The 27,738-nt window shown below is 45.0% G+C and overlaps 1 protein-coding gene across 14 annotated transcripts in view; it reads right to left on the bottom strand.

Moving 5' to 3' along the window:
* LOC726461 (protein shank) overlaps positions 1–27,738 on the bottom strand; it is a 102,068-nt gene that overhangs the window by 13,721 nt on the left and 60,609 nt on the right. For 10 of the 14 annotated variants that reach the window (XM_026439092.1, XM_026439090.1, XM_026439089.1 and 7 more), the window contains 3 exons: positions 18,651–19,091; positions 16,741–16,758; positions 2,038–2,163 (listed from right to left, as the gene is read on the bottom strand). In XM_026439092.1, coding sequence (XP_026294877.1) covers positions 2,038–2,163; positions 16,741–16,758; positions 18,651–19,043 — 537 coding nt within the window. In that variant the 5' untranslated portion in view covers positions 19,044–19,091. Of the gene's footprint in view, positions 1–2,037; positions 2,164–16,740; positions 16,759–18,650; positions 19,092–23,145; positions 24,066–27,738 lie in introns of those variants that run through there. The other 4 variants (XM_026439091.1, XM_026439087.1, XM_026439083.1 and 1 more) reach the window with 3 other exon arrangements.

Consider the following 27,738-nt stretch of genomic DNA (forward strand, 5'->3'; position numbering starts at 1 on the left):
CAAAGAGAATCGTGGTGATCACCTCGGATACCAAGGTGATCTCGGTAATACTCTCGGCTTAACGGTCGGTGGTGTTGAGAGAGGGGTATCACGGGACGCGTATCTTTTCCGCGCGATGGAAGAACCGTGGCTCCGTGACTCGAACCGTCGCTCGGCCGATCACGTTATTACGGAAGGCAACGGTTCTCATCGTCGCGACAGGCTTTTCGCAGCGTGCGTTTAATCATCGTTTTGCTTCTCGACTCGATACGCGTGTAATCGGTCGCTTTGGCGAGGAGGGAGAAGGATTTCTCGTTAATTGCTTCGTTTCCCAAATCGAATATCGAGAAATCTGAAATCAGCGTCGTTCGTTTGTAAACGGATCGGAATCGAATAGTTTCTCGAGGAAGCGAAAATTACGTAAAAGTCGGGTAGGAGGCGCGACGAGTCGGTCGGCTCGATCGACGGAGCTCCGTGTGCGCGTGCGCGTGTCCGAGATAAGAAAAAAAGGTAGGCGGCGTGGCGAATAGCGACGGTACCGAATACCGCTGATCTATGGCTCCCCGTCCAACGCTCCGCGTTTTATTTATTTCTATCCGCGTTCCGAGTGCACCGGCCGCGATATTGGCCGCAACTCTGGAGGAAAAAACAAAACAAAAAAAAAGAAAAAAAAAGGAAAAGAGAAAAAAGAAAGAGAAAAGTGAAACAAGCGTTGCGTACACACCGTGCACACCGTGTTCGAACGTTCCCACTTTATCTACATCATCCGGCTCGACGTTGAAATATTTCGCGAAATGGTAGAGGTGAAAATTGAGCCGAGTGGCTCAAGGCCGTGCCCCTTGGAAAGAGAAAAAGGAAAAAATCTCGAGGCCATCTCTTTCGCGCGGCGAAAAAGAAAAACTCTCACCGTTTAATTAACGTCGGATAGAGGAGGGCGATTAATTATGCAACGATCAAAGGAGCAGGGGTGGTAGATACGCTCCCTCCCTCGACCAGTGCACGCGTCACACACACGCACGCACACGTACGCGCGTTCCATTGCCAATTATTTCCTCCTCGATCGCGTTGTATCCATCGCGGAACGAAACGAAGAGAAATCGGAAATCTCTCGTTCCAAGATGGAAGAGTTTTGCGATGCGACTCAACTTATCCTAGAAAGTGAATCCCCGTGGCGAGACCGAGCTATCGACACTGAACTCGATCGCGTCAACGGAGATCGAGGCAAGAAGAGGAGGAGGAGGAGGAGGAGGGGGAGGAGGAAGAAAAAGAGGAAGAAGAAGAAAAAGAAGAGGAACGCCAACACCGAGATGAGCACTAGATCCGGTTACGCAAGAAAACCGCGGGCAAGATCCAGATCTCGTTAACCGACCGAGGGATTATTTGTTTTTCCCGGATCCCCAGGTTTCAACAGTCATCGTCCCGGTGCATCGACTTCCCACCGACGAAAAATCTCCATCGACGCGACATCGCGATCCATGATCCTCTTGGAAGGAAATCTCATCTGCATTTTTCATTCTCTCGAGAATCACTCCTCGCGTCTCTTCCCCCCTCCCCCCCTTTTTTTTCTTCTTTCTTCTTTATTTCACTTTCTCGTCGCGGATCGTTCCTCTTCTCGGCTGGCTCTCAGGCGGAAGGAAGGAGGGGAGGAGAAAAAGTAGGCGCTCGGGGAAAAAATAGCCACGCGGACCCTCCTTGACCCGCGCGCGCAAACGGAGGGGAGGGATAAAGAGAGTTCTCGAGCAAACTCCTCGATACTGAAGAGTCTCGCGCGGCCCTTCGCAAACCCCTCTCCTTTCTTCCCTTTGACGGCCAATCTCGGAAGCCGAGGCAACCTTTTCGCCCGCGTCAATGCGCCACCCTCCCTCCCTCCCTCCCTCCCTCCTCGCAGCCAGCCTCGTTTAAACCCTCGCGTTCAACTCGGCTATTATTCCTCGACGAGAATAGTGGCGAGGTCAGGGATGAAAATTCGAACCAAGGGGAGAGGCTTCCTCTGTCATTGCCACGCGTCTTAATATATATATACATATATATCGAGAGAGAGATACAATAATATCTTACCTCCAAGTATCCGACGGGCCCGTTGAACGGATAGTCGCCTAGGCGACGTTCCTCGTCCAAGAACTTTCCGGCTTTCCCATTCACCGGCGGGCAGAACAGACCGTAATTGAAGCTCTCCTTCAGCTCCTGGAAAAACGATCGCAGAATCTGGATCAATGGGGAAAAAATTGTGCGGTGGATCGGCTGCCGCCCGCCACCCCCGTTCTACTATATATATATATATATATATATAGTACGCGCTACTCTCATGCAACATGAACGGGGTGGTAAGAGATGGAACAGAGACGGATTGGGGAGGGGGAGGGAGGGAGGTAGGTAGCTAGGTTTGGTTTCGAAACCGGATTCGAAACTTACTTTCCAACTCCAAATGTTCCCCCACCCCACCCCCTTTCCTTTCCTTCGAATCGATTAGACTAAGACAAGGGATCAAGGGAATGCTCTTCATCCGTACTTCCCATCCCCCTCTCTATCTATCTATCATTCTCGAGGGAGGAAGAATTCTCGAAGCGTCGAGAATAATAATAATAATAATAATAATAAAAATTCGTAAAAGGAACTCGTTTTATCCCACCCCTCCTCGCGACCAGACGATCCCGTTCGTTTTCGAAAAACTGCCGGCTCTCGAGCGCGACTCGATCCCGGAACGGGAATCGGCCGCGGCTCGAACCTCTTCGAACGAGTCGAGCGTCCCCTTCGGACGCGTCACCCCTCCTCCTCCTCCTCCTTCTCCTCCTACAGATCCTCGCGGCTCGAACGCACGCAGCGGAGGGACGAGCGTCCCTCCCCTTGGTCCGCTCGCGTGTCGAACTCGCGTTGCTCGACTTGTCGGAAACGCTTCGTCCCGACGGAAAGTCGCCCGCGGCGACGGGGCAGAGGGGAGAAAAAAGGAAAGGGGGAGAGAAAGAAAGAGAGAAAGAAACGGGTACAGAGAGAGAGAGACGAGAAATAAGAAATGAGAGAAAGATAGATAGTTAAATAGATAGATAGAGAGAGAAAGATAGATACTTAAAGAAATAGATAGATAGATAGATAAATAGAAAGAGACGAGAGAAAAATAATTAAATAAATAGATAAATAAATAGAGATAGAAAGAGAGAGAGAGAGAGAGAGAGAGAGAGAGAGAGAGAGATGAGATAAGATGAGATGAGATAAGAAACGAGAGAAAGATGGATAGTTAAATAGATAGATAGAGAGAGAAAGATAGATACTTAAAGAAATAGATAGATAGATAGATAGATAGATAGAAAAAGACGAGAGAAAAATAGATAAATAAATAGAGAGAGAGAGAGAGAGAGAGAGAGAGATGAGATAAGATGAGATGAGATAAGAAACGAGAGAAAGATGGATAGTTAAATAGATAGATAAATAGAGAGAGAAAGATAGATATTTAAAGAACTAGATAGATAGATAAATAGAAAGAGACAAGAGAAAAATAATTAATAAATAGTTAAATAAATAAAAATAAAAATAGTTAAATAAATAGATAAATAAATAAAGATAGAAATATATATATATATATATGAGAGAGAGGGGGGAGATAAGAAACGAGAGAAAGATGGATAGTTAAATAGATAGATAAATAGAGAGAGAAAGATAGATATTTAAAAAAATAGATAGATAGATAAATAGAAAGAGACAAGAGAAAAATAGTTAATAAATAGTTAAATAAATAAAAATAAAAATAGTTAAATAAATAGATAAATAAATAGAGATAGAAAGAGAGAGAGAGAGAGAGAGAGAGAGAGAGAAGCGGATGGGTGGGTGGGCGCATTACCGGGTAAAAAGGGCGGGAGGGGGAAGAAGAAGAAGAAGACACGAAGCGGGGAGAGCGATTCCCACCCAACAATCATGGGAACAATAGCCAAGAGTGGAACACGTGCCAAATTAAAGGCCTGGAAAGTAGCAAAGTACCGAGGTGAGCGCGATCGTGTCTGGCCCCGGCCGTTTAAAACCGTGTTGTCTGATGCGCGGGGGTGTGGTTGAGAATCGGAACACCCGGGGAAAAAAGCCACCGAAAGGTGGAGGGGGAGGGGGGAGGGAGGAAAGCATCTTTCTCGTTTCTCGTCTCGAAATGTTTTCGCAAACATTTTCCATTTTTACGTTTCTTTCTCTCTTTGGATAGAATACGAATTCCTCGAATCGAAACAATAATTAGAGGACGAAAGTACGTCGAAAGCGTGGTAGTAGTAGAGACGCACAGGCTTGTATAGATTCAGATATGGATGTTTATATTACGATCGTTTCGCTTGGCGAGTTGCCAAGTTGCGCGTTCTCGACAGGCAGGAGGGGAGAGGGAGGAGGGGGGGGGCGATTATCTGGTCGACCTGGTTCGACTCGGCTCGAGAGGGTTTCCTCAAGGTTGGAAGTGGGTCGCGATCGTTAGTGACCACCTCGGGAGGAGGAGGAGGAGAAAATTTTTCGGTGGGTGTCATCTCGAAAAGAAAAATTTCACGAGGAATCGAAAGAAACGAACGAGTGAAAGAAGAGAGAAAAAAGGTTGATTAAAAGAGATGCGTCACCTCGGATCGCAAATTTCCCTATAAATCGAAATCCTTCGATAATAAAATCCTTCCCAATCGTTTCCATCAATTCCTCGAGTTACGAGATATATTATTAAAAGAATGAAGGAACGAGTCGAAATTGAGCGAGGGGAAAGAAAAAAATGGGTCGCCGAGAAACGACGTTTCCGCTCTAATTATTGCTTCGATGAAGCGTTCAACCGAATTCACGAATTGCGAATATGAGACGTGGGCCGAACGAATTTCTGAGCGGGGAAGAGGAGGTGGGCGGGGAGAGGGGGGAAGAGAAAAGAGATCGAAGGACGATATCGTCCGCGGGAGCGAATCCTCGGGCGAACAACAGAGATTGGATCACGAACGATCGAGTGGGATTTTATCTTTGAGCGCGATTACTCAATGAAACCGATTGCGTCATTTTTTTTTTTTCTTCTCCCCGTCTCTCGAACATATCGAATCGAATACGAAACGCGCCGACGACCCGGGACCGTAACCTACGTCTTTGGAGTGAAAGTTGGATCTCGCCTCGTTTCGTTTCATTTTCTTTTTCTCTCTCTCTCTCTCTCTCTTTTTTTCTTCTGTCTCGATCCTGCCTCTACGCGCGTACCACGTGGATTCACAAATTTTGACCAAAAAAGGGAGAGGCGTACTCGATTTAGAGAAAACGGAGGTGGAGGAATGCATAAATGCACGAAGAGAGAAAGAAAAAAAGAAAACAAAAGCAATCAGGAGGAATATTGGACGAAGAGGAGAGGAGAGACGCGTGTACGAATTCCGCGTGGATGGATGGATAAGGTTAGGCAACGTTAAACTGCAAGAGCCCCCCTCCTCCCCCTCCCTTTGCACGGCCCTGCACGGGAGAATAATGGTCGAACCGTGTCTCGATCGTGCTTTATGGGATGTAATTGCGGTGCGGGCCCGTGGCGAGTGCCGCAACCCAGATAGAAGCGTTACGGTTTTGACCTTCGACCACGACCACGAAAACGAGTTTTTGCCAGAGTTTTCGCGCCACCCAAACGTCTACTTTCATCTTTTTCCCCGTCCTTCCTCTCTCGAGTCATCCTTCCGTTCTATTTTTATTCCGAACGCGTTTGATTAGCTCGCGTTGTGACAAATTGGACGGAAGGAAGAGGAAGGATGGGACGAGGCGACGTCGATTAGAAAGTTCCGCGAGGCGAAAAGATCGAGGAGAGAGAGAGAAAGAGAAAAAAGGAATCGATGGACGCGTTACGAAATGATCCACGGTTACAAAGAGGAGGGGGAGAGATTACGAAATCTCGAAGAGAATTCGCGAAACGCGTTGGAATCGTTGGATGGATACGGAGCAATATAAGGAGTATGTCCTCCTCATGGCGAGGAGAGAGAGAGAGAGAGAAAGAGAGAGAGTACAAAGGCGAGCGGGTTCGAGTCGTGGTCGAAGCAACTTCGGCGTTAAAGAGGAAATACGAGCCATAAACCTTGGATGCACGCGGCGGCGGACACGCGGGGAGAGGGAGGAGCGGGTGGAATACGAAATTCGAATTGCAATCCAAAGAAGTAAGAGAAATCTTGGCCGTCCGTTTAAACTTCTTCCCGAGGCATCGAATTTCGGAAATTTTACTATTGAAGATCTTTATCGCGGGGAAAAAAAAGAAAGAAAACAGATCGTTTGGATTATTCCGTTATTATCGAACGCGTTTTATCCTACGATAAAACATCCATTCGATAAAAAAAGGTTATCGCGATGGATCCGATAGATATTCCGCACGTGTCGCTTCCATGCGCTTCACGCCTATCATCCTTCCCTATCCGCGCGTCGAATTCGATGGCGATTATTCGGCGACACGCGTCGTCGATAGATCGAAAATTTATATATTCGTTTCGTTCGAATCCTTCCTTCCTCGATTCTCTCGGAAATTCTCCGCAGATCGAATCCATCCCTTCCTTACCGAGCGAGCCAATTTTTAACGCAACACGAAGGGATCGAACTTGGAGGAGGGAATTCGAAGATCCTTCCTTCTTTCTTCGTTCTCGCCTCTCTCTCTCACGTTTTCTCTACTTCTTATATAACCCCGACGGGTTTATAGAAAAACCGCCGACTTTATCGACCGTCCGAGAAACTGGTTACAAATTGCGCGGGAAAACGCAATACGGCCGATCAACGTTCGGGCGTAATTCATTTCTAGGGACGGATAATCGTTGGAGAAACGAGAAAGGGACGGGCTCGTTTGCGGGTTCGCGCAAACTCCTCCTATTCCCGATAGGACCGGTCACGTTCCCACAACGGTTGAACGAAAAACCTTTCCTTCTTTCCTTCGATTCTCTCTCCCTCTCTATCTCTCGCCCGATTTCTTCTTCTGCCTCGATACCTCTCGATTGTTAAATAAACGCGAGGCAGCACCGAAGGGAGTAAATGGTTGGCGGGTGTTCCGCCTCTCCGTGGCCGGAACGTTTATTAAATCACCTTGGTTTACGGCGACAAGGAGGAGGGGGGGGAGGAGCCCGGTGTTTGTATAAATAATAAAGGGACAAATGGAGGGGAGGATGGACGCGTCTCCATCCTCCTCCGTATCGCAGCGGCTTTAGAAATGTAAATTGAACGCTACGAGCTACGAATCCACGCCGCTCCGTAACCTCGGGGACAGAATCTGCTTAGGTGGCTATGGACGGCCGCGATGGCATGCCGTGCCCCCTCTCCTCCCGGCTCTCGTGCGCATCTAGACGGTTTATACACACGAGTCCTGTTCGACTCGCAGTGGCGTAACCACCTCTCTCACTCTCCCGGCTCGAACGAGAAGCGAGAAGGGAGATCTCCTTCGAGCACCCGATATTAACATAACTCCCCTTCCGAATTTTCTTTTTATGTCTCCATCCTTCTTTCCATCAACTTCGTACAAGCTTGAAAATTTCTTCGTGTATATAAAAAGAGGACCCATTTCCCCGCCGCTGAACGAACCAAAAATGTGCACACTATGAAAAGAATCGTGTGCAATTTTTTATCATCGAAAAAAAAAAAATTTCCTCGAAACGTTTAATCACAGGACTCGAATAACATTACAGCGATATAATTTAATATCGCGCGAATGAAATATCACGTTTTCAAGAAAGATGCACTCGATGATATCGCTCGTCACACTATTTAACAATCGCCCGTAATAGTAGTATCGATCGGTACAGAACGATTTTAACCGCCCGTAATGGGATATCGATCGACGATTTTCAACCGCCCGTAAAACGCGTCCACGAGCGTTTTACGAGTCGAGACCGACTACGCTGGTAACGAAAGGGTAAAAAAAAAATTCCAAAGGGAAGGAGCAGCGAGAAAACAATCCCAGCGACGGAGAGATCGAATAACCCCCCTCCCCCCTCCTAAGGACCGAGTGACCCGGATTCGAAGTTACGCCACTGTCCAACGCCGCGAGTTCGTACAATACAGGCGCGGAGCAGCAGGTATAAATGGAAATCTGTATTTATACGCTCGCTCGTGTGCGCGCTCGTGCCTCGTGTTCGGTCCCGGGGTCACACGATAATGACCTTATTACAGGAATTACGGGTTTCCAGGGGTGATCCGGCCTCGGAGGGAGACTCGACTGCCGACTTTTCGACTTTCGAAAGATCGATCCGGAACGAACGACGAACGATCGATCGAAGTAGGGCGGAGGGGGGGGATTGGCCCCTCGATCGAATTCTATTTCTTCCGCGAGGATGGATCGTTTGGAGCCCTGTCATATATTCTTATATCTCTCGAGCAGGTCTTTCGTTTTTGCCCGTTTCCAGGGACAGGTTATTAGAACTGGTTCCGGCTTTGTCATCCGCTCGGTGACGAGATCGGTGCGCTCCAGCGCGATTATCGATCGGTCACCTTCCCCGCCGAAATCTCGAAGATGGAAAGAAAGGAAAGAGAGATTGGAGAGAGAGAGAGAGAGCGAGAGTCTCTTTCCCTTTCGTTCGATTAATTCTTTTTCTTGATTATTGAGCCAGTTCCAAATTCGATTAATGAGGAGAAATAATCCTTCAAGTTTGGATCAGTGATTTTTTGAAATTTTTTTCATTTGTTGTTTTACGAGATGTAGAATGGATTCTTAGATTTTTCTATCTCAAATTAGATCTACATCTTGGTCCGAATTTGACAATCGTGGGAATAGAAATGTTATTTTCAGGCACAATTTTTTTTCTTCTTCATGAAGTGTGGAAATATTACATGTCCAATTAGATTTTCTTATCTCAAAAGATGGATTGGAATGCATCCTCGAGATTAGTTCGAGTTTGATGGCTGTAATAAGAATATTATTTTCAAAGTTTCGAATAAGTAAAATGATCGATTCGAGTTGAGAAGATGAAGTTTGAATGACAGAGAGAAATAATATATGAGTATATAAGAAGGCGAAAAATAAGAATAATAGAATAGAGAGAAGAAAGAGAGAGGATAACAAAATCTGTAAAATCTTCGAATATAAACGAGCTGTTATTTTTTAAAACTATTTTTTACTCAAATAGCCAAATAAATAACTAAGCGATAAAAAAGTTAGAAGTATTAAAAATTTCATAAAATATCAAAACAACGATATAGACTTTAGAATATTCAATAAATTCTTTCCTTATAAAGATACATAAAATATTAAAATACTATAAAAGTTAAATCATTTCAAGTTAGCCAAGAAATTCACGGAAATCATCCGGAATGCAAACTTAAAAAAAAAGTTCCTTTCACTCGTATATTTCGTTCATCAAAAATTGCAAACACAAATATACACAATATTTCGAGAAACCGTTCCACGTAAGAGAAACGAGGAGAACGAAGGACGTGAAATCATTATAACTGTAAGAAAACACGGAATTGCTCGACCGAGCGAAAGATTAACACAAAGGATTAACGCTAGTGGCACGTTTTCATTCGCCTCCTTTAGTTGCCATCGAGCGGCGGGGAGATCATCATCGTTCGATCTTCCATCCCGTGAAACGTGGACGTCGAGCGAGCGTTTCCTCGATATCCCCCTCCTCGCCCAATTTAAAGCCCGATTAAGGGCCGATATCGAATTTTCGGATTCCTCCTCCTCCTCTTCCTCCTCCTCCTCCTCCTCCTCCTCGAATCGAGTTTCGTTCCAAGTAACTCGATTTTCCGGATCGAAGAATCGGGCGCGACGACGTCACGCTCGATAATTGCCAATCAATCCCGCACGGAAGTCTCCCCCTACTCCTCCTCGTTTCGCGAGTTGGGCCTCGTTTCCTTCGTTGACCTTCTTCGTTTCTTTTCGACACCAAGCGGACGGAAAGGGAACTCGAGCGAAAGGGATAACGAGAGATCTTGGAACGTTAAGAAGGGAGGGGAAGAGCCACCACTTTGAACTAATCGAAACTAAGTCGGTAATAAAAAATACGGGCGGCGAACGACGGCCGGCAGGAAATTTCGGAAGCGCGGAGGAAATGGAGGGGGCGGCCCCGCCTCGCCGATTTTAATCAAGCCGGATTAAGCCGGTCGGTGGCGTGGCTCTCGTTTTCGATTCTGGCCGAATCGTCGCCCGAATCGCGGCCCCCCTGGAAATTACACCGATCAGACACGTAAATTGCCGGATATTGCCAGTCGATTCGATAACCTTTTTCTCCTGATGATTTCCAGTTATCAAAGCTCCAACGTCGATATTCAAACTCGTCTCCAGTTTACTTTTTCGATTTCCCGAAAATTTTCGGGAAGGCGAGGGGTAAAAAAAAAAATGGCAACGGCACGTGTCGCCAAAAGAAAGAAAAAAAGAAGAGAATAATTTTTCACGTCGAGTCTCGTTTCCACCCAACCCGTTCGGTGTTAACGAACCGACATCGAGAGACCCGTGACCCCGATGCATGAATCCGCTCTTCGCTTTCATACACTTTCTAATTAACGCTATCGATTATGCGTCGCACGGGCCGCCCACGCTCAACTCAACGCGGAAAAATATTAGAGACGTTCGCGACTCGGGGAGGTGAAAAACCGGACGAGTGGATTCTCGCTGGATTCTCCAAACCCCTCTCTCTTTCTCTCACTCACTCTGTGCTCGTTCGATGGTTAAAAAACCGTGGATGGAAGATCAAAGAGCGGAGGAGAAGGGAGAGTAATTAATTTTATTTCACCCGAGTCGAGCTGTTTCCACGGAATACATTCGCGCGGAAAAAGCAGATTCCTCCGAACGAAGGGAAGAAGAGATAAATCTAAATCCGCCGAATTTCGCCAACACAACTGGCTAACCGTCTCGATCTTCTCCGTTCTCGAAAAGAAGCTATACCGAAATGTAATTATTAACACGTTGATTATGATCACTCATATTCTAACGCTTATTTGACTTACGAACTATTAAATCGTTGTAAAAACATTCTATACAAAGCTGAACTTGATCCGAACAAAAATATGTTGTCTTTTTTATCCGAATAACATAATTCGCATGCACATCCAATACCACTTATAATAGAATTACTTTTCCGAACGATATTACGTTGACTACGTTGTAGATTTTGACAAGGTAATCCTAATACTATGACAGCTAATAAATCTTCTAATTTCTACATCTTTTCTTCTCGCAATTTTATAAACTATTATAATCCTTAAAACAAGTTGAATCCCAAGTTTTCGATCCGTTGAAGTCGAACACCATTCGATCCTTTTTCTACTTGTCCTAGCATATTATCGATACAATTACTATTATTTCTATTCCGAACGGTAAGAAACAACGCGAGACATCGTTCGTTCTTGCGACCATCAGCGCGACTCGCGTTACTGAAATATCGATAGAAGTACACTTGATATACAGCGCCACGCGTGGCCTGAACGAGATTTCGTTAGAAACACAAGTGAACGCGTTAAAGCATTCAATACAAAGCTGAGGTTAGGACGAAAAATTGTTGTCTACTGTACAATTTATTAATCTTCCATTTTTCTCTTTAACACTGGAACGAATTAGGGGAGAAATTTTAAGTTAGTAAAATTTTAACACCACAAATATTCGAAGATGTTCGCGCCGAAGAGTGCCGAAACGACGAGCGACTCGCGTTACTAAAATATCGGTAGAGAAGTGGACTTGATGTACAGCGCCGCGCGTGGCCTGAACGAGATTTCGTTAGAAATACGCGGGCCAATGTCAACGCGTTAAGCAGTTTTAAAACTAACGGTTTAGAGAAAGAAAGAAAGAGAGAGAGAGAGAGAGAGAGAGAGATTCTCGCCTTTCTTCTTTCACAGTCGCGGTTGGGGAAGAAGGAAGGCTTGGGAAGGCGAGGCAACGAAGAAGCCGTGCAACGATTTTCTTAGTCCCCCCTCTCCTCGCCACCCTGACGGAGAGCGACGCGGGATAGGATTGTCAGGGAGGCGGAAGGAAGGGCGGGGAGCGAGAGGGACGGAGGGAAGGAGCGCGGGCGGAGAAAGAAGGCAGAGGGGCTACGTACAAGGAATTCATGAATACGAGATTGCAGTTGGAGAGTGCCCCGGGTAAAAGGCTACTCGCGCGTCCCAACCGGTAAAGTGGACGAACGATACCGTACCGTGTCCGTCTCTCCTAACAGGAGAAGGAAAAAAATCTCTCCCCCTCCCCTCCGATATTCGAAATATCTCTCGAACCAAGTTCAGAGTTCAACCAACTCCCTGTCATGTCGTTACTTTCAAAGTTTCTACCCCTATCTCTCTGGGAGAACGATGGATTTCGAATTCGTATACATAGAAAAATTATAAATTATATTTTTAAAATAGATTTCACGAAGTTATTTACAAAGGAGAAAGTTATGAAATAAATTATATTAATATAGAAGATTATTTTATATATATTATAACTTTTTTCTAAATTTAAATAGAAATATGAAAATTGAATATTTCAGAGGATTTTCCTGAAGGTTTGGCTGGAATTTCTCCTCCTCGAGGGCACGCATCGGTGGTGGAAAGTACGGAAGGACGTTCGATCTCTCGAACGTATAAATAGGCTCGGCGTGCGTTTGTTCCGCGGGAGGATTTGTTGATTCTGATCGAGGCGAAAAAAGCGAGCTTTTATATATATATATCTATCTCTCTCTTTCTCTCCGCGTGCGTTCGATCAGAGCACTCCTTGGCTCTGTCCGTACACGCACGTGCGCGTATCACGCCTCGAACTCGTTGGTCGAGGAATCGTTCGATAAACCGCTCCATCGACCGGATGGGTACATATTCATTGGCGCGAATCCGATCGAGAAACGTTCGAGGAACGCGTTCTCCTCGTTTCCACTCCTATGTGAACGGTTTCTCCGATATTAAAATAGTGTGTGTGTGTGTATATATATAAAAAGAACGTTTGTTTTTGATGAACGAAATATACGCGTGAAAGGAACTTGTTTAACCCTTTGCATTCCGGACAATTTCTTGAAATTGATCTCACGTATGAAACTTTTTATTACTCTAATATTTTACACGTATCTTTACGTGTAAAGGAAAAAAGTTTGTCGAATGTTAAAGTCTATATTAATCGTTGTTTCTTAATGAACAGAAACACTTAATTTCACTACCGTATTCATTTCATGCTTACAAAACTGGGAAACATTGAAAATAATGAAACGAAAAAAGTTTGAAAGAAAAGGATCTAACTACTCGACGAATTATAATAGTATATTATTCCACGCTTTACAAGATTATAGCTAGACAGCTGAACGGATTTATTTAAAAAAAAAAATCGAGCGCGTGAATAAATAAATGGTCGCCGTTCGAATCGATGGCTGAGAGTCAGCATTCGAGCGCAAAGGTTAACGAGGGGTGTACATTGGAAGGAGAGTTATCGCCATCTACCGCCGATACTACCCAGTTCGATTGATACGCAAAAACTTACCACGTCCGATCGTTTCTCCCTCTTCCCTGTTTTCAGTTTCCCCTTCCACCGTAACCGTTTCGTTCCCCTCCCCGATCCGCTGCGCGAAAGGATGCGCGTGGGAACGAAAAGTTGAAAGGAAAGGCATCGCTATGATCTTACGAGGACCCCATCCATCCCGTGGCGAGCACGCGTAACGCGCTGTCACCGATTCTTACATGTCGCATAAGTTTCTTTCTTTTTTTTGATACGGAATGAATACATGATATTTGTTGTTTAATTTATTGTCAATTTATTGCGTTATATTAATTGCTGCGATTTATTTGCAAAATATTGCTCAATTACGGATTGGTTTATCGTGGAGAGAATTCTTTTAATAGTAAGAATAATAGAATCGAATTGTGAGCAGCTTTAAGCAGCTTTTCTCTTACGGTCGATGCAACATTGCATTGGTTTTGTATTGCTCGTGACAACCTCGTCGTTTCTGTACTATTTTCAATTTATCAAGATCGCGATATCTTCCAAAATTGATGGTTTCCACGTTGAGAGTGGAGCTCATAGCAGACTAAATACCTTTCCAATCCCGTCAAATGGATAGAAGAATTTTGTCCGTGTGAAGTTTATGCTTCAGGATAATCGAAGGTCCGTCGTTCTTGAATCGAGTGCGTTCTCGACGCACATTTTTGATACAAAATCCAAGCCTCGTCTCCGGTAACAAGTCCCTTTGAAAAAAGGATCTCTTTCGCGTCGGTGGAAAAGGAAATCGAACGTGAAGACGCGATTCGTAAAGTCGGTCTCTGTCAATAGCCGCGGAATTCGATCGACGTATCCCAGATCTTGGCCATGCGATTATATACCGTTTTTCTGAAAATGTTAGTGGCATCCACTGTCTCTTGCATCCTGTATCGCGAATTTTCAGCTCGACAAAGTCCGTACTCGTCGTTGCTGGACGGCTGCCGCCATCTTCATCTTTCGAGTCAAAATTGCCACCTCTAATCCCTTAAACCAATCGCGGACGATCGATAATAGTTGCACCGCTCCCGTAAAACGATACAAATCTCGTCTGCAGTTATTCCCGCCATTTTCAAACCGATAAAGCGTAACATGCTCCTTTTGGCTATTCATATTGAACGATGTAGAAAAAAATTTTTAACGATTGGAACTGATGCCATAAACGGCTGATAAATGAGTCTATGTGTTCATATAAAGATAATCAATTAATGTCATTGCTTAACGTAAGAAAGAAACTTTTGGAACATGCAGCAGAGTGAAGTGGAGTGTTTGCCATTCTGAAAAAAGTTCCTCAAAAAATTCTTACGCGAATTGAATTAATTGAACAATTTTTTTTTCATATGTATTTTTTTTAATTATAAATGTGGATTTAAGGTAAAGTAAATTTACAAATTGCCGAAAAATAAAATGCTATTTTTTTTAATCTCATTAATTTTTGATTCGAAGTAAGCGTATCGTGCCAAATTTAATTTTGGTTAATATTTTTCATCTTCGATCTTTTTAAAAAAGAAATTTAAGTTAAGCTTTTTACGAAGGAATGAAAAAGTAATGAAAAATTTTTATTATAAGAGATATTAATTATCTCGAAGTGATCGATCGAATTTACGAGTTTTTGCGTGAAAATAATTATAACATATTAACTTTTCTCAACCGATAAACCTTGAAAATTTTTTATCGCTTTTTAAATCGCTTTGAAAAAATTTTTCAATTTCTCGAAAAAGTGTACACGATGACGATGAAAAATTCGAAAGATCTGCACGCATGCAACACCAAGGTGCTTGAATATGCGAAAACGTTTTAATCGATTCTTTTCTTGTGTATAAACGAACATATTTTACACGAGCGAGGCGTGGCACGCGTACGAAGAAATCGTTAATCGTTTCGTCTAAGTTGGTCGAAAGTTAATTTAACACCATTACAGCGTGGCAATAATAACACGGGAATATATAACGGCGTAATATTGTAATTATGATAATTAACATTTAATTTTAATTAAATTTAAGAATTAGTAATTAGGATTAATTATTTTGTGAAATTTTATGAAATTTTATGAACCGATTAATGAATCAAGTGGACGAGGTAAGTAATTAATTTTATAAAATCATTATACATCATAATGATTTAGCTTTATATATCTCATCTTTGCGCTTTCTTTTTCTTTATTTCAAAAATTTGTTCATTCAAATACGTTCTTCGGTATCAAAATTCATCATGCATCGAATAATTTATAATTATATTAAAACTTTATATAATTAATTTAAAAAATAAATTTTACTTCATATCCATCGTAAGATCGCAAATATAACATCTAAAAGCCTAAGAAAAAAAAAAAAAAACGAAATAAATATGTATAATTTCAATAGAAAAAAATAAGTTTTGAGTGGCAAATATTTCTTATTCTTCTCCTTCGCGAAAAATATTATTTTTGAAAAAGAAAAAATTTCCATTCGGGAGGAATCTCGACTTTTCCCCCTCCCCCCTTCCAAACAAGAATCGATCGTTCGAATTGGCTTGTTGGAAAGAAAATCGCGATCGATTCTCCACTTTTCCACTCGTCGATCCTCGCGCGAAACGAAAAAACGCTTTGATCGGGGAGATTATCGAGGCTTTATCCGCGCGTGGATCTCTCCGACCCATTTACCTTATCGTTCATCATGGTTGCCGAAAAAGCGGTTAGATTATCGAAAGAGGAGCATTCCCCTCGATCGATTCAATCCAAAATCGGGGATCGATTTGTATTTGATCCTCGATCGAGAGGGTTGTCGTCTCGCTGTAAAGTAAAGTGCGTGCGTACGTGCGGTCGCACGACCTTGAGAAGAAGAAGAAGAAGAGAGAGAGAGAAGGAGGCATCGTAATATCATCCTTGAACGTGAACCACGGGGTCAGCGAGAGAGAGAGAGATACCGCTTTAACCGATACACGCGCTTATCTCTCTATGATACTTCAGCGCTGAAAGGCTGGTGTATAAGCGCATGCAGATGCTCGAAATAACTCTGCCTCGTTCGTAGTTGTCGCGAGGCCCCGTCGATAAGGAAGGACGGCGTCATCGATCCCCGCGCTTAGCCCCTCCACGCTTAATTAAACCGTTCCCTCTCTCTCTCTCTCTTCATCGAATCGATTCATCCATATTTCTTCTCCTTCTTCTTCCTCGTTCCTTATCGTTTCCCTCAGGGTGGGCTTGGTTTCGAAACCAAGGGGGTGGGGGGATGGTTCGTTTCGCCATGCAGAAAAAAGATTGGTGATTGGTTTCTCTCTGGTTGCTCTGGTTCTCGCGGCGGAGATAGAAAAAAAAAAAAAAAAAGAAGAGAAACAATCGGTCTAAAGAGAAGCCGAGGGTGGTGGTTGTTCTCTCGATGCATGTTTGCAAAGGGGGTTGGGATGCATGCTAGTTAGTAATAGTGAAGACGTACCCTGTACCAAGTGGCCACCTGCGAGGCGCTCGAAAGGGGTGGAGAAGCGGTGGTGTATCCGCGACGCAACACACCGGTGGAGGTGGAGGGTGAAGGTCGGGCGAGATATACGATCGGTTCGAGATTGTCGGTCGTTTCGCGGCGTGGGTGTGACGCAGTAGTAATAGTAATAGTAGTAGTAGTAGTAATAGTGGCAGTAGCAGTAGCAGTAGTAGTAGTAGTAGTAGTAGTAGTAGTACGGGGGTGCGTTCGAAGAAGATGCATCGGGCCCCAACAAGACGATAGCACAGGTGAAGTGGTTGGTGGTGGTGGTTCGGTGGTGGTTCGGTGGTGGCGGGTGTAGTGTGTTCGCACGCCCCGTGCAAGTGAGGCAAAAGCAAAAACAACAACAACAACAACAACGCCACAGGTCAGATAAAAAATATTACACGATTAATAAATCGATGGACACGTGTCAGCGTGTCGCTGTGCATAATTTATACTAAAATTAGTATAGTAACTATATATATATATATATACATACATACATACACACACGTACATTCATACATACGTGTATTGGATATATTGTCTACCCTCCCCCCCTTCCGTTACATTCGCGCGCGAGCGATCCCTTTTCTCCCATTTTTCACATCTCGTGTATACGTGTCTGTATGTCCGTGTGTGCGCGTCGCAGAGAATCGTTTCGTTTCCTCGAGGTTAATTATTGTTCGAAAATTATCGAATTTTTATCCAAGATACGTGGAGCGATATCGAAGGCAGGATATCGAATATATATATATATATATATATACAATATACGTTTTAACGCGTACGATAGCCACGAACGCGTGGAAAATATCCAATTGTCTCGGCGGAAGGTTTATGCGGTAGAGAGAGAATAGGGAGGAGAGAGAGGAAAGGAGAGAAACAGTTTTCACCGAGACCGGGTGAGAGAACGTAACGAGAATGGCGGGGGAGTCGTCACGTCGCGCCTCTGTCGCGGAAACAAACGCGGCAAAAAAGGAGAAATTCTTCTCGCGTAGCGTATATACACGTATACCGTATGGGACGAAAAACGGGGCGAGGAAGAAAGAAAGGAAGGAAGAAAGGAAAAGAGAGACGATTCGAAGAAGAACCGACACAGATTTTCTTAGCTATTATTTTGTCCGGTGGCTAGTGTTCGTGTCTTGAGTGGTCGTGTTGTTACTTCTCTCGTGCGATCTCGAAATTCTTCTCGGCAGCCGGACGACATCCTCGAAACGCGGCACACAGTCTACGCTTGTTCCACTCGCGCTCGTTTCCACGGCCGTCTCTCTTTCCCCCACTCTCCGACCAATATCTCCGATGAATAAACCGTGGAGGGGGAAACGAGAGTCGCGGCGCACGGTAGCAATCTCTTAATCCCGCGTGCTCGCTTCGTGACTTTACGGACTCGGGTCCGGCTGCCGATATGTATATATATATAATAAATAAGAAAGAAAGATAAAGAGAGAAAGAGAAGGGAAGAGTCGGGGAGATAGCCTCGGATATTATTCCGCGCGTATGTCGCGGCTGGGAATAACGCACGGTTCCCGGCATAATTTCTCTCCACCGCGTATCTCCGCAGTACAAAGTGGCACAGAGCGAGCAGCACTCCTCCCCCTCCTCCTCCGTGCCTCGCAACTCTGCGTATCTCTTCGAAAGAGACGCCTCGTCCTTGACGAGGCGGGGGAGCTCGCGAAAAGAAAGAAAGAAAGGAAGGAAGAAACAACTCTGCGCGACGCATCCTCGTCTCGTGGATTACGTTGCCGCGCAATATTTCCAATATTTCGAGATAATCACCGCCCGACTCTTCCCGAATCTATCCGAGGATCGTCGATGCGATCCAAGGAGGATTCCTCGCGACAAGTCAGTCACTCGGAGGGAGGGAAAGGAGGTGGTGGGCTTACCTTGGGCAAGGATGCCAGGCATTGCTGCTTCACGTCCCAGACTAGCTGATCCTTGGGGAATTGAAGACACTTGCTGACGTAGAGTTCCGGGACGTGCACCCTGGCCAGCAGCACCCCCTCTTCCACCGGCCCGGCCTCCGCAGTCGTGCAAGCCGCGACCGCGGCCGCATCTTGATTTTGTTGAGCTTGGGGCTGGCCTTGAGCAGGCTGCCCGCCGCTCTGCGGACTCGTCGCCTGCCCGCTCGCCGCCTGTCCACTCGACGCGCCGCACGACGAATTTTGTTGCGCTTGCTGCTGCTGTTGAGTTTGCTGCTGCTGTTGCTGCTGTTGTTGTTGCTGTTGTTGCTGTTGCTGCTGCTGCTGCTGCTGCTGTTGCTTCGGTCCCGCCTCCATTGCGAGGACCTCGCGCTTCTCGAGGATTCCACCTTCACAGGCTCACATCTGAAAGAAGAAAATTGTTTACCGTTCAATTTATCAAGAATTTAAAGCTCGATAAAATTTTATTATCCTTCGTATTTATTCCTCTTCGATCCACACGCTCGTAAATGTTTCTAATAAACGTAATTAATAGAAATATACATTTATTGTTTTCGGTTGTTCCAATCGGAAGAAATAAAGAGGGATAAATTTCTTTCAAAAACCGGCCGATCGTTTAACGCTGCTCGTTCCTCTCTGCAACTCGACCTCTCGACCCCGGGGGTTGGCCGGCGTCGCGCGTAACTTACTCGCCTAACGACGAGCCAGCGTTGCGTTACTTTCACTCGGTCGAAAGTTTCGCGATAAAATCTGATAGAAACTCCTTCTTCGAGAAACATCTCGCGCGAGAAGCGGAGGAAATTAAGAGGAGCGTGGAAAATGGAGTTCTCGGCGCGGCAAGTTTGATGGAAACCGCAGACGGCCATTAAAAATAACCGCGTTTCAAACTTTAAATAACCCACTGACCGCATCGCGCTCGCTTCGAGGACAATGCGAGCCGAGGAAGAGAGAAGAAGCCGCAGCAAGGTCGCAAGTATCCTTCAATCGCTCCACTCGATATTCCGCTCGCGGATTTCCCCCGTTTCCTCGCCCAGGGAAATACGAAAAATTTCTCCTCGATATTCAACGATACGCTTTCTTCTCTCGACCGTGTGATCGATCGTCCTCTCTCTCGAGAAGAAGAAGAAGAAGAAGAAAAAGGAAAGAGGAGAGGGGAAGGGTCGTAAGGATGGACGGACGGCAAACGCATCATCAATGACAAGCCGTAAATCATAGTTTTACGACTCGTCTTTACGCGGCCCTTATCCAGAGTTACCGGTGGTAGGTAACTCTTGCCATTTTTCTGTCTGGCCACCCTGTGCGCGCCAGGGCCGCGTCCCCACCCACCCGGTCCTCCACCAATCGAGGAGGAGAGAGAATATCCCTCCCCCCCGACATGGGGGGGGTTCACATGGGGGATATTTGGACGGATTAGCAAGAGAGTGTGAGTAAGCTCGAAAGGTGGTGGCGAAAAATTAAAATTGTCGGGGAAAGGAAGAGAAGAAGGGAGGGGGAACAGATGGAGGAAGCGTGGAGCGCTCGATCCGCCCCTGGATCCTTGCCTAAGTGCAATGCTAAGGCAGGTACCCGTAGGTGCGTAGGCGTCGCTTTACGGGTTTGCCTTTAAGTGGCCGTACCTTAATTTCAGAGTCACCTAACAGTGTCGTGTTTAACGGTGATTCAATGATAATTAAAAAAATCCAAGGCTACTCTCTCTCTCTCTTGGCGACCGAAGGGGAGGAACCTCGAAGGACAGCCAGGGGTTAAAGTACGACCCTGACATTCTCTCCTCGTCGCTCGACCGTGCTCCTCCGACTCTAACCCCCGAGATACCTTCTTCTTCTTCTTCTTCTTCTTCTTCTTCTTTGTTCCAATACGTACGTGTATTCGTACGTGTATATTCGTAACGCGAATATTCCACCGTGAAATCGATCGATTCTTTTAATATTCGTTTCGAAATCGTCCAGGTAGAGTTTTTTGTTCTTAGGAGGAAGGGAAATCTTGGGAGTGGAGTAAAAGTGGAGAGAGAGAAAATATGTAGAGAGAGAGAGAGAGAGAGAGAGAGTGGAGTTTCTATTTTCAGTGGAGATTCGCTGAAATTTCCTCCTTTTTCCTTACGTCTGTTCAATTCTTTAAGATGATTCGAATTTTTTCCAACGCGTCGGAAGTAATTTTTCTTTTTTTTGGAAAAGTGAAATTTCGAACTTGCTTTGGAAATTTTTCTTTCTCTTCTTTTTGGAAAAGTGAAACTTTCAACGCGTTGGAAGTAATTTTTCCTTTTTCTTTTTTTTGGAAAATTGAAACTTTTAATACATTGGAAGTAATTTTTTTTTTTTTTGGAAAAGAGAAATTTTCAACTTTCTTTGAAAGTAATTTTCCTTTTTCTTTTTTTTGGAAAAGAGAAACTTTCAACGCGTTGGAATTAATTTTTTTTTTCTTCTTTTTGGAAAAGAGAAACTTTCAAGTTTCTTTGAAAGTAATTTTTCTTTTTCTGTTTTTTTTTTAGAAAAGATTTCCTTTGGAAGTAATTTTTCTTTTACTTTTTTTTTAGAAAAGAGAAATTTTCAACTTTCTTTGAAAATAATTTAACCTTTTCTTTTTTTTTTGGAAAAGAGAAATTTCCAATCTCCTTTGAAAGTAATTTTCTCTTTTTTTTTTTGGAAAAAAGAAATTTCCAATCTCCTTTGAAAGTAATTTTCCCTTTTTTTTTTTGGAAAAGAGAAACTTTTAATGCGTTGGAAGTAATTTTCCCTTTTCTTTTTTTTGGAAAAGAAAAATTTCCAACCTCTTTTGAAAGTAATTTTCCCTTTTTTTTTTTGGAAAAGAGAAATTTCCAATCTTCTTTGAAAGTAATTTTCTTTTTTTTGAAAAAGAAAAATTTCCAATCTCCTTTGAAAGTAATTTTCCCTTTTTTTTTTTTGGAAAAGAGAAATTTCCAATCTCCTTTGAAAGTAATTTTCTTTTTTTTTGGAAAAGAGAAATTTCCAATCTCCTTTGAAAGTAATTTTTCTTTTTCTCTTTTTTTTTAGGAAATATTTCCTTTGAAAATAATTTTTCTTTTTCCTTTTTTTTGAAAAAGAGAAATTTCCCACGCGCTGCAACCAATTCTTTTTTCTCCTATTTTTTTCTTTTTCTCTTTTTTTTAGAAAACCTCCTTTGAAAGTAATTTTTCTTTTTCTCTTTTTTTCAGAAAAGAGAAATTTTTTTTGGAAGCAATTTTTCCTTTTCCTTTTTTCCGAAAAGAGAAATAATAATAATAATAATAACAATAGAAGAGAAGCGGCCGGTCGCAACGCGCAATTCTGGATGACGCATGCCGTCCTCGTCCTCGTTGTACGTATATACGTATATACGTACGTAACATCACCGGGCGGCGGACTGCAATTACACGCGAGTGTAAAACATTACGCTCGCGGAACGGGCAACAAGGCTCGTATTGTTCCCAGCGTTTTGTTACAACGTTCCCGTTGTATCGATCACGCCGCGTGTAAATCGTCCTCTATAATTACGGAAACAATGAGCGGGCCCGATAACCGCAGCGACGCGAACCGCTCGAAACACGAACCGAAGAGACACCGTATCACCGTGCAGATAATACGGAAGTCATTCTCCCCGCCGTTCTCAAACCTTCCTCCTTCCTTTATAAAAAACGAGAAAAACACACCTCCCATCTTCCCTTCATCCTTATTTACATATACATATATATATATATCTCCTTCCAAATTGCAACCACTCGAATCGATACAACCGCAGAGAGAGAGAGAGAGAGAGAGAATGCGTGGATCGAGCCCCCCTCGATCGTTCTCAATCAAAACAATTACACCATCCCCCTATCGTTCCCGCGTTCATCACAGAGCTGATGATTCGGTCGACGAAAATGGGGCTTCCGGCCGAGTAGCAGGAACGCAGCTCTCCCTTCGGCGAGAGAGGAGAGAGAAAGGGGCGAAGCGCACGTGTAACTATCATCGAGTCGAAGGGGTGACACCGAAAAGGAGGAGGGAAGAAGCGAAAAAGAGGCTCGAGGGAAAGAATAACACCGTCCTCTCCCCAAGTTCCCTTCTTCGGGAAGGGCGCGCAACGCTCCACCTCCGGGGCACGTCTCAGTCCGCGAGAGTTGGCGGTAGAAGAGTCTCGACCGACCACTCGTGCGATATGTTTCCACCGAAGCATCGATCGATCGAGGACTGTTGCGATAATCGAGGTGAAACTCATAAACACTCCTCTCAACTACATATAATATAATATAATACAATACAACGTATAAATCGAATTATTACAATAAATAACAACCCTTTTCAAATCGACGACAACGCTCGCTCGAATCCCAATCCGAACGTATCCCTTGCTCGAACAACAAGAACTCGATACGACACGTTAACAGCGCGCGCGACACGTACGGAGCAAGCACGTGCCTCAGCCGTCCGACAGTTTGACAGCCGGCCGCCGCTCCTCTACTTGCGTTGCTTCTACTTCCACTTACCCCTTTCACGTTCAACGACCCCTGGCCTGGAACGGAGCCACTCTCTCACGCCCGATTATCCCGCCTGGATCCTGCGACCTACCGATCTACCACCGTCCCCATCCCTCCTTCCTCCTCTTGGAAAACTTACTCGCGGTGGAGCGAGCGAGCGAGCGACAACAGAGCGAGAGAGACGAGCGACGGAGCGAGGAGGGACAGAGAAAGAGGCACAAAGACAGAGAGAGAGGGAGAGCGCGCGACGCTCGCCCGTTTCTTATCTTATTTGTTCGGGGTTGTCCTTGGTTGCGCGGCGAGACGCACTAGCGGCAAGATGGCGGCGGGTAGCGAACCGAGGTGTCGGTGCTCGCGTCCTCTCCTCCCGCAGCAAAGACGGGCGCGGACCGGCGGAGCGGGGGGGAGGGGGGAGGCGGCGGCCGCGGAGCAGGAGGAGTAGGAGGCGGAGGAGCAGGAGCAGGAGGAGGAGGAGGAGGAGGAGGAGGAGGAGGGCTCGCGGCTCGCGTGCGATTTTCGGTAGGGCGCGAGAGGCGCATCGACGGCGCGGAGGGGAGGAGGACCGGCGGCAGCTCCGAGGCGAGGTCCAGCCAGCGTGGAGTGCATCGCGCGACTGTCGGGCAGCGGGCGGGGACGGCGGGGGTGGCGGCGCGAGGCAGAGGCGAGGCAGGTGGCGCCAGCGGAGCGGAGTCGCCGGCGTGCGCTCGCTCGCGGGGGTGGTTGGGACGGGGATGGGGTTGGCTGGTGGTGGATGTTGGTCGCCTGGCAACCGCGGCAGATCGACCGGCGGTGCGCCGCCCGCCCGCCCCTCGCCCCTCGGCCGCCACCCTCCCGCGTTTCCCACCGATCGCGAGAACCGCGATGCGACCGCGCGTTTATCGATGCTCCCTCCTTCCTTCTTCTTGCTTCGTTTTGTTCTTCGAGGGATAAACTTTTGAGAGTGCTGTTTTCGGCCGATACTCGATCGGCGGGTTTTGAAAGAAAGGGAGGGGGGGGGAGAAGAGATACGATGGATGATGATGGATGAGAGGCGGAAGATTTATGGGGCGAGGGAGAACAACGAAGGCGCTCGGCTAATGAATGATGATCGTCGAAAGAGCGGACGGAACGATGTCGGTTGGGGATGGGTTTCCTCTTCCCTCTCCCCCCATCGTATCGTGCCCTCTCCTCTTCTCTAGATACGCGATCTAATTAATTCCGCGGCACCCGTCTTAATGGAACGGGTCCTCCAATGCAAAGTGTTTCGAAGGGAGGGAGAAGAGATCTGGCCTTTGTTCCGAGTTTTTCGCCGTTTTCCCCGAGATTCCTCCCTTTTCTCGCGAGAAACGGATTCTCCTTTCACTTCGAGTTCAAATTCGTATCGAACGGTGATAAGAAGAGTTTTGTTTCGAGAATTAGTCGAACAATTTTCGAGAATTTTTAGGGAATTTTAGGGATTTAATAAAACGATAAAAGTCGTCAACTCGATGACTCGTAATCGCAAACAAGGATATAAGAAAGATGTTTGGTCCATGATTTTAAAAAAATACGAAATTAAACCTCGAAAATCGTCGTAATTCGACAATCAAAGACACCAAGAATAGCGATTCTTCAAGTAATTACGTATTAAATATATTTTGAATAATCTATTAATTAATTAATTAATTATTATTATTACGTTTCGAAACGATAAATTATTAATTCCGTTCGAAACTTGGACCGTTAAATTTTGTCCAAAATCTTTGGGGAGAGTTGAACCGATATTTCAGAGAGCGAAATATTTTTTCTACAGACGAAAGATATCTCTAAACGATTTATTTTCATTCTCTCAAAGATATAAAAATAATAAATTCCCATTTACCAGATCGATGGATTCCATCTCGATCCAGAAACGAACTCGCTTATTTCCACGAAATAAATCGCCAAATTCATCGTTCGATTCGTTTCGAAGGAAGAGAAGAAATTTTATTCGTACGCTTTGCGCCTGCAAATAGGGAGGGGCTTTATTCCCCGACTCTCGAAACGCGAGACCACTCGCGCTACGAGACGAGGGGTTACGAAAACGCGATCATCAAAACAAGCTCGTGATATATACATATAAAGAGCGAAAGTAGAAGGAGAAGGAGAAGAGGGGTACGAACGACTACTCGTCGGTTCGACTACCCGAATCGACGATCCGCGGGACAATTGGATGGACTTGTTCTTCCCTCTGGTGGCGCGTGTCACGAGTACGAGCGTTGCTCGTTAACCGCGCCGAAACGCGATACTTGGAAGGGAAGGGAAGGGGTCGGGCTCGAGTGGCTTCTCCCCTCGCCTCGCGCGCGAGGAGGGATCGGAGGACGCGGCGCTCGACTCTGAAGGGAACGCGTCGCTCCGATCCTTCCGAAAATCCTCGAATTGCAAGTGTAGAATAGTCGAGAAATTCGGCTAAATCGAAATATCGCTCGATCTCGAGCAATCTCGAACAACGGTTGAACTTAGGAGAAAGAGAGAGAGAGATACAAACAAGGAGAGGGCGTCGATTCCTTTCCTCGAACGGAGTAAAAGAGATTGGGAGACGCGTTAATGAGAGAGCATCCTGTTTTCCACCTGTTACCACTGTTGACGGTGTGTTTACGTCTATCCCTCCCTCCTCCTTTCCTCCCCGACTTTCGATATTTATACCGAAGCCGCGGCGGATAGACCGTTCAAGGTTTAAAGGACGGAGGGGGGAGGGATATTTGCTCGAGTTGGAGTCGAATGCACCAGCTTCTATCGATCCGGAAAGGGGGAGAGGAAAGTAGGCGCAAGGTCCTTTCAGATTAGATCGAGCTCAATTTAGCCGGCGGGAGGTTTGACCCCGATTCTTCCTCCTCTCAATGAGAGAAAAAGAGAGGGAGAGAGGGAGAGAGGCCCGGAGGGTTTCGATTCGAGCGCAGGATGTGACACTCTCGTTCTCGTCGTCCGCCCTCCCGTCCCTCTTCCTGGACCGAGCTTAAATGGGAGCCCATTTATACCCATCGAGGGCATCCTAACCCCTTCTTCTCCTTTCTCTTTCCTTCTTTCCACCCGCCCACGCTCCGACCAATATCCGACCGACGGCTAAATATTATTATTTTCAGAGGTGGCCGCTAGACAATTTTGCCAATCTCTGCCAAATGAATCGTTTCCTCCCTTGAGTCTGATCAAACGGCTCGATTATCAGACGTGAGAATAGTTTCCTTCCCCTTTCTTCCTTTCAAAATTTTATTATCGGCGAATCAGGTTCCAAGATTCCGATCTTTCTTCTCCCCGGATCGGGTTTTCCAATTTTCTCTGAATTCGTCGTATTCGAGGTTAAAATTAAAATTCGAATCTTTGCTTTTTTCTGAAGATCGGGACTGGAAACTGTTAAAATCGTCATCGCGACTCTTGTTAACGCGTTTACTGCCGCGCGTGTTTCCAACGAAATCTCGGGCCAAGTTGTGCCAGGTTTTTCTACCAATATTTTAATAACGCGAACATCTTCGAATCTTTGTAGTATAACTGTTAAAATTTCTCCCCTAATTCGAAAAGAAAAATGGAAGAGTTATGCAACGGAGTACAAATTTTCGTCCTGACCAACCTCAGCTTTGTATAGGAATGCTTTAACAGGTTCCTTGTCGCGTATATTTCGAAAGAAATCTCATTCAAACCACGCACAGCGCTATATATCAAGTATACTTCTCTATCGATATTTCAGTAACGCGAGTCGCTCCTTGCCTCTCCACTCTATACGAATATCTTCGAATCTTTGTGGTGTTAAAATTTTACTGTTAAAATTTCTCTCCTAATTCGTTCCAGTGTCGAAGAGAAAAATGGAAGAGTTAGTGAGTCGTACAGTAGACAACAATTTTTCGTCCTGATTAACCTCAGCTTTGTATTGAATGCTTTAACGCGTTCACTTGTGTTTCTAACGAAATTTCGTTCAGGCCACGCGCGGCGCTGTATATCAAGTGTACTTCTCTATCGATATTTTAGTAACGCGAGTCGCTCGTCGTTTTGGCACTCTACGCGAACATCTTCGAATATTTGTGGTGTTAAAATTTTACTGTTAAAATTTCTCCCCTAATTCGTTCCAGTGTTGAAGAGAAAAATGGAAGAGTTAATAAATTGTACAGTAGACAACAATTTTTCGTCCTAACCTCAGCTTTGTATTGAATGCTTTAACGCGTTCACTTGTGTTTCTAACGAAATCTCGTTCAAGCCACGCGTGGCGCTGTATATCAAGTGTACTTCTATCGATATTTCAGTAACGCGAGTCGCGCTGACGGTCGCAAGAACGATGTCTCGCGTCGTTTGTTTCCATCGTGTTACCGTTCGCAATAGAAATATCAATAATAGTTTCTTATGCCAGTACAATTAGAAAGGGGATCGAATGGATCGAAAGCTTGATATTCAATTTGTTCTAGGGATCTCAATTGTAAACGCTTTAATAGTTTACAAAATTGGAACAAAACAAAATATAGAAATTAGAAGATTTATTAGCTGCAAAATTATTAGGATTTGACCTTGTGGAAATTTTCAACGAAGTCAACGTAATCACTGTTCGGAAAAGTAATTCTGTTATAAGTGGTATTAGATGTGTATGCGAATTATTCGAATAAAAAAGACAAGTTTTTGTTC

This window comes from Apis mellifera, linkage group LG2 (genome assembly GCF_003254395.2).
Source record: "Apis mellifera strain DH4 linkage group LG2, Amel_HAv3.1, whole genome shotgun sequence".
Lineage (NCBI taxonomy): Eukaryota > Metazoa > Arthropoda > Insecta > Hymenoptera > Apidae > Apis > Apis mellifera.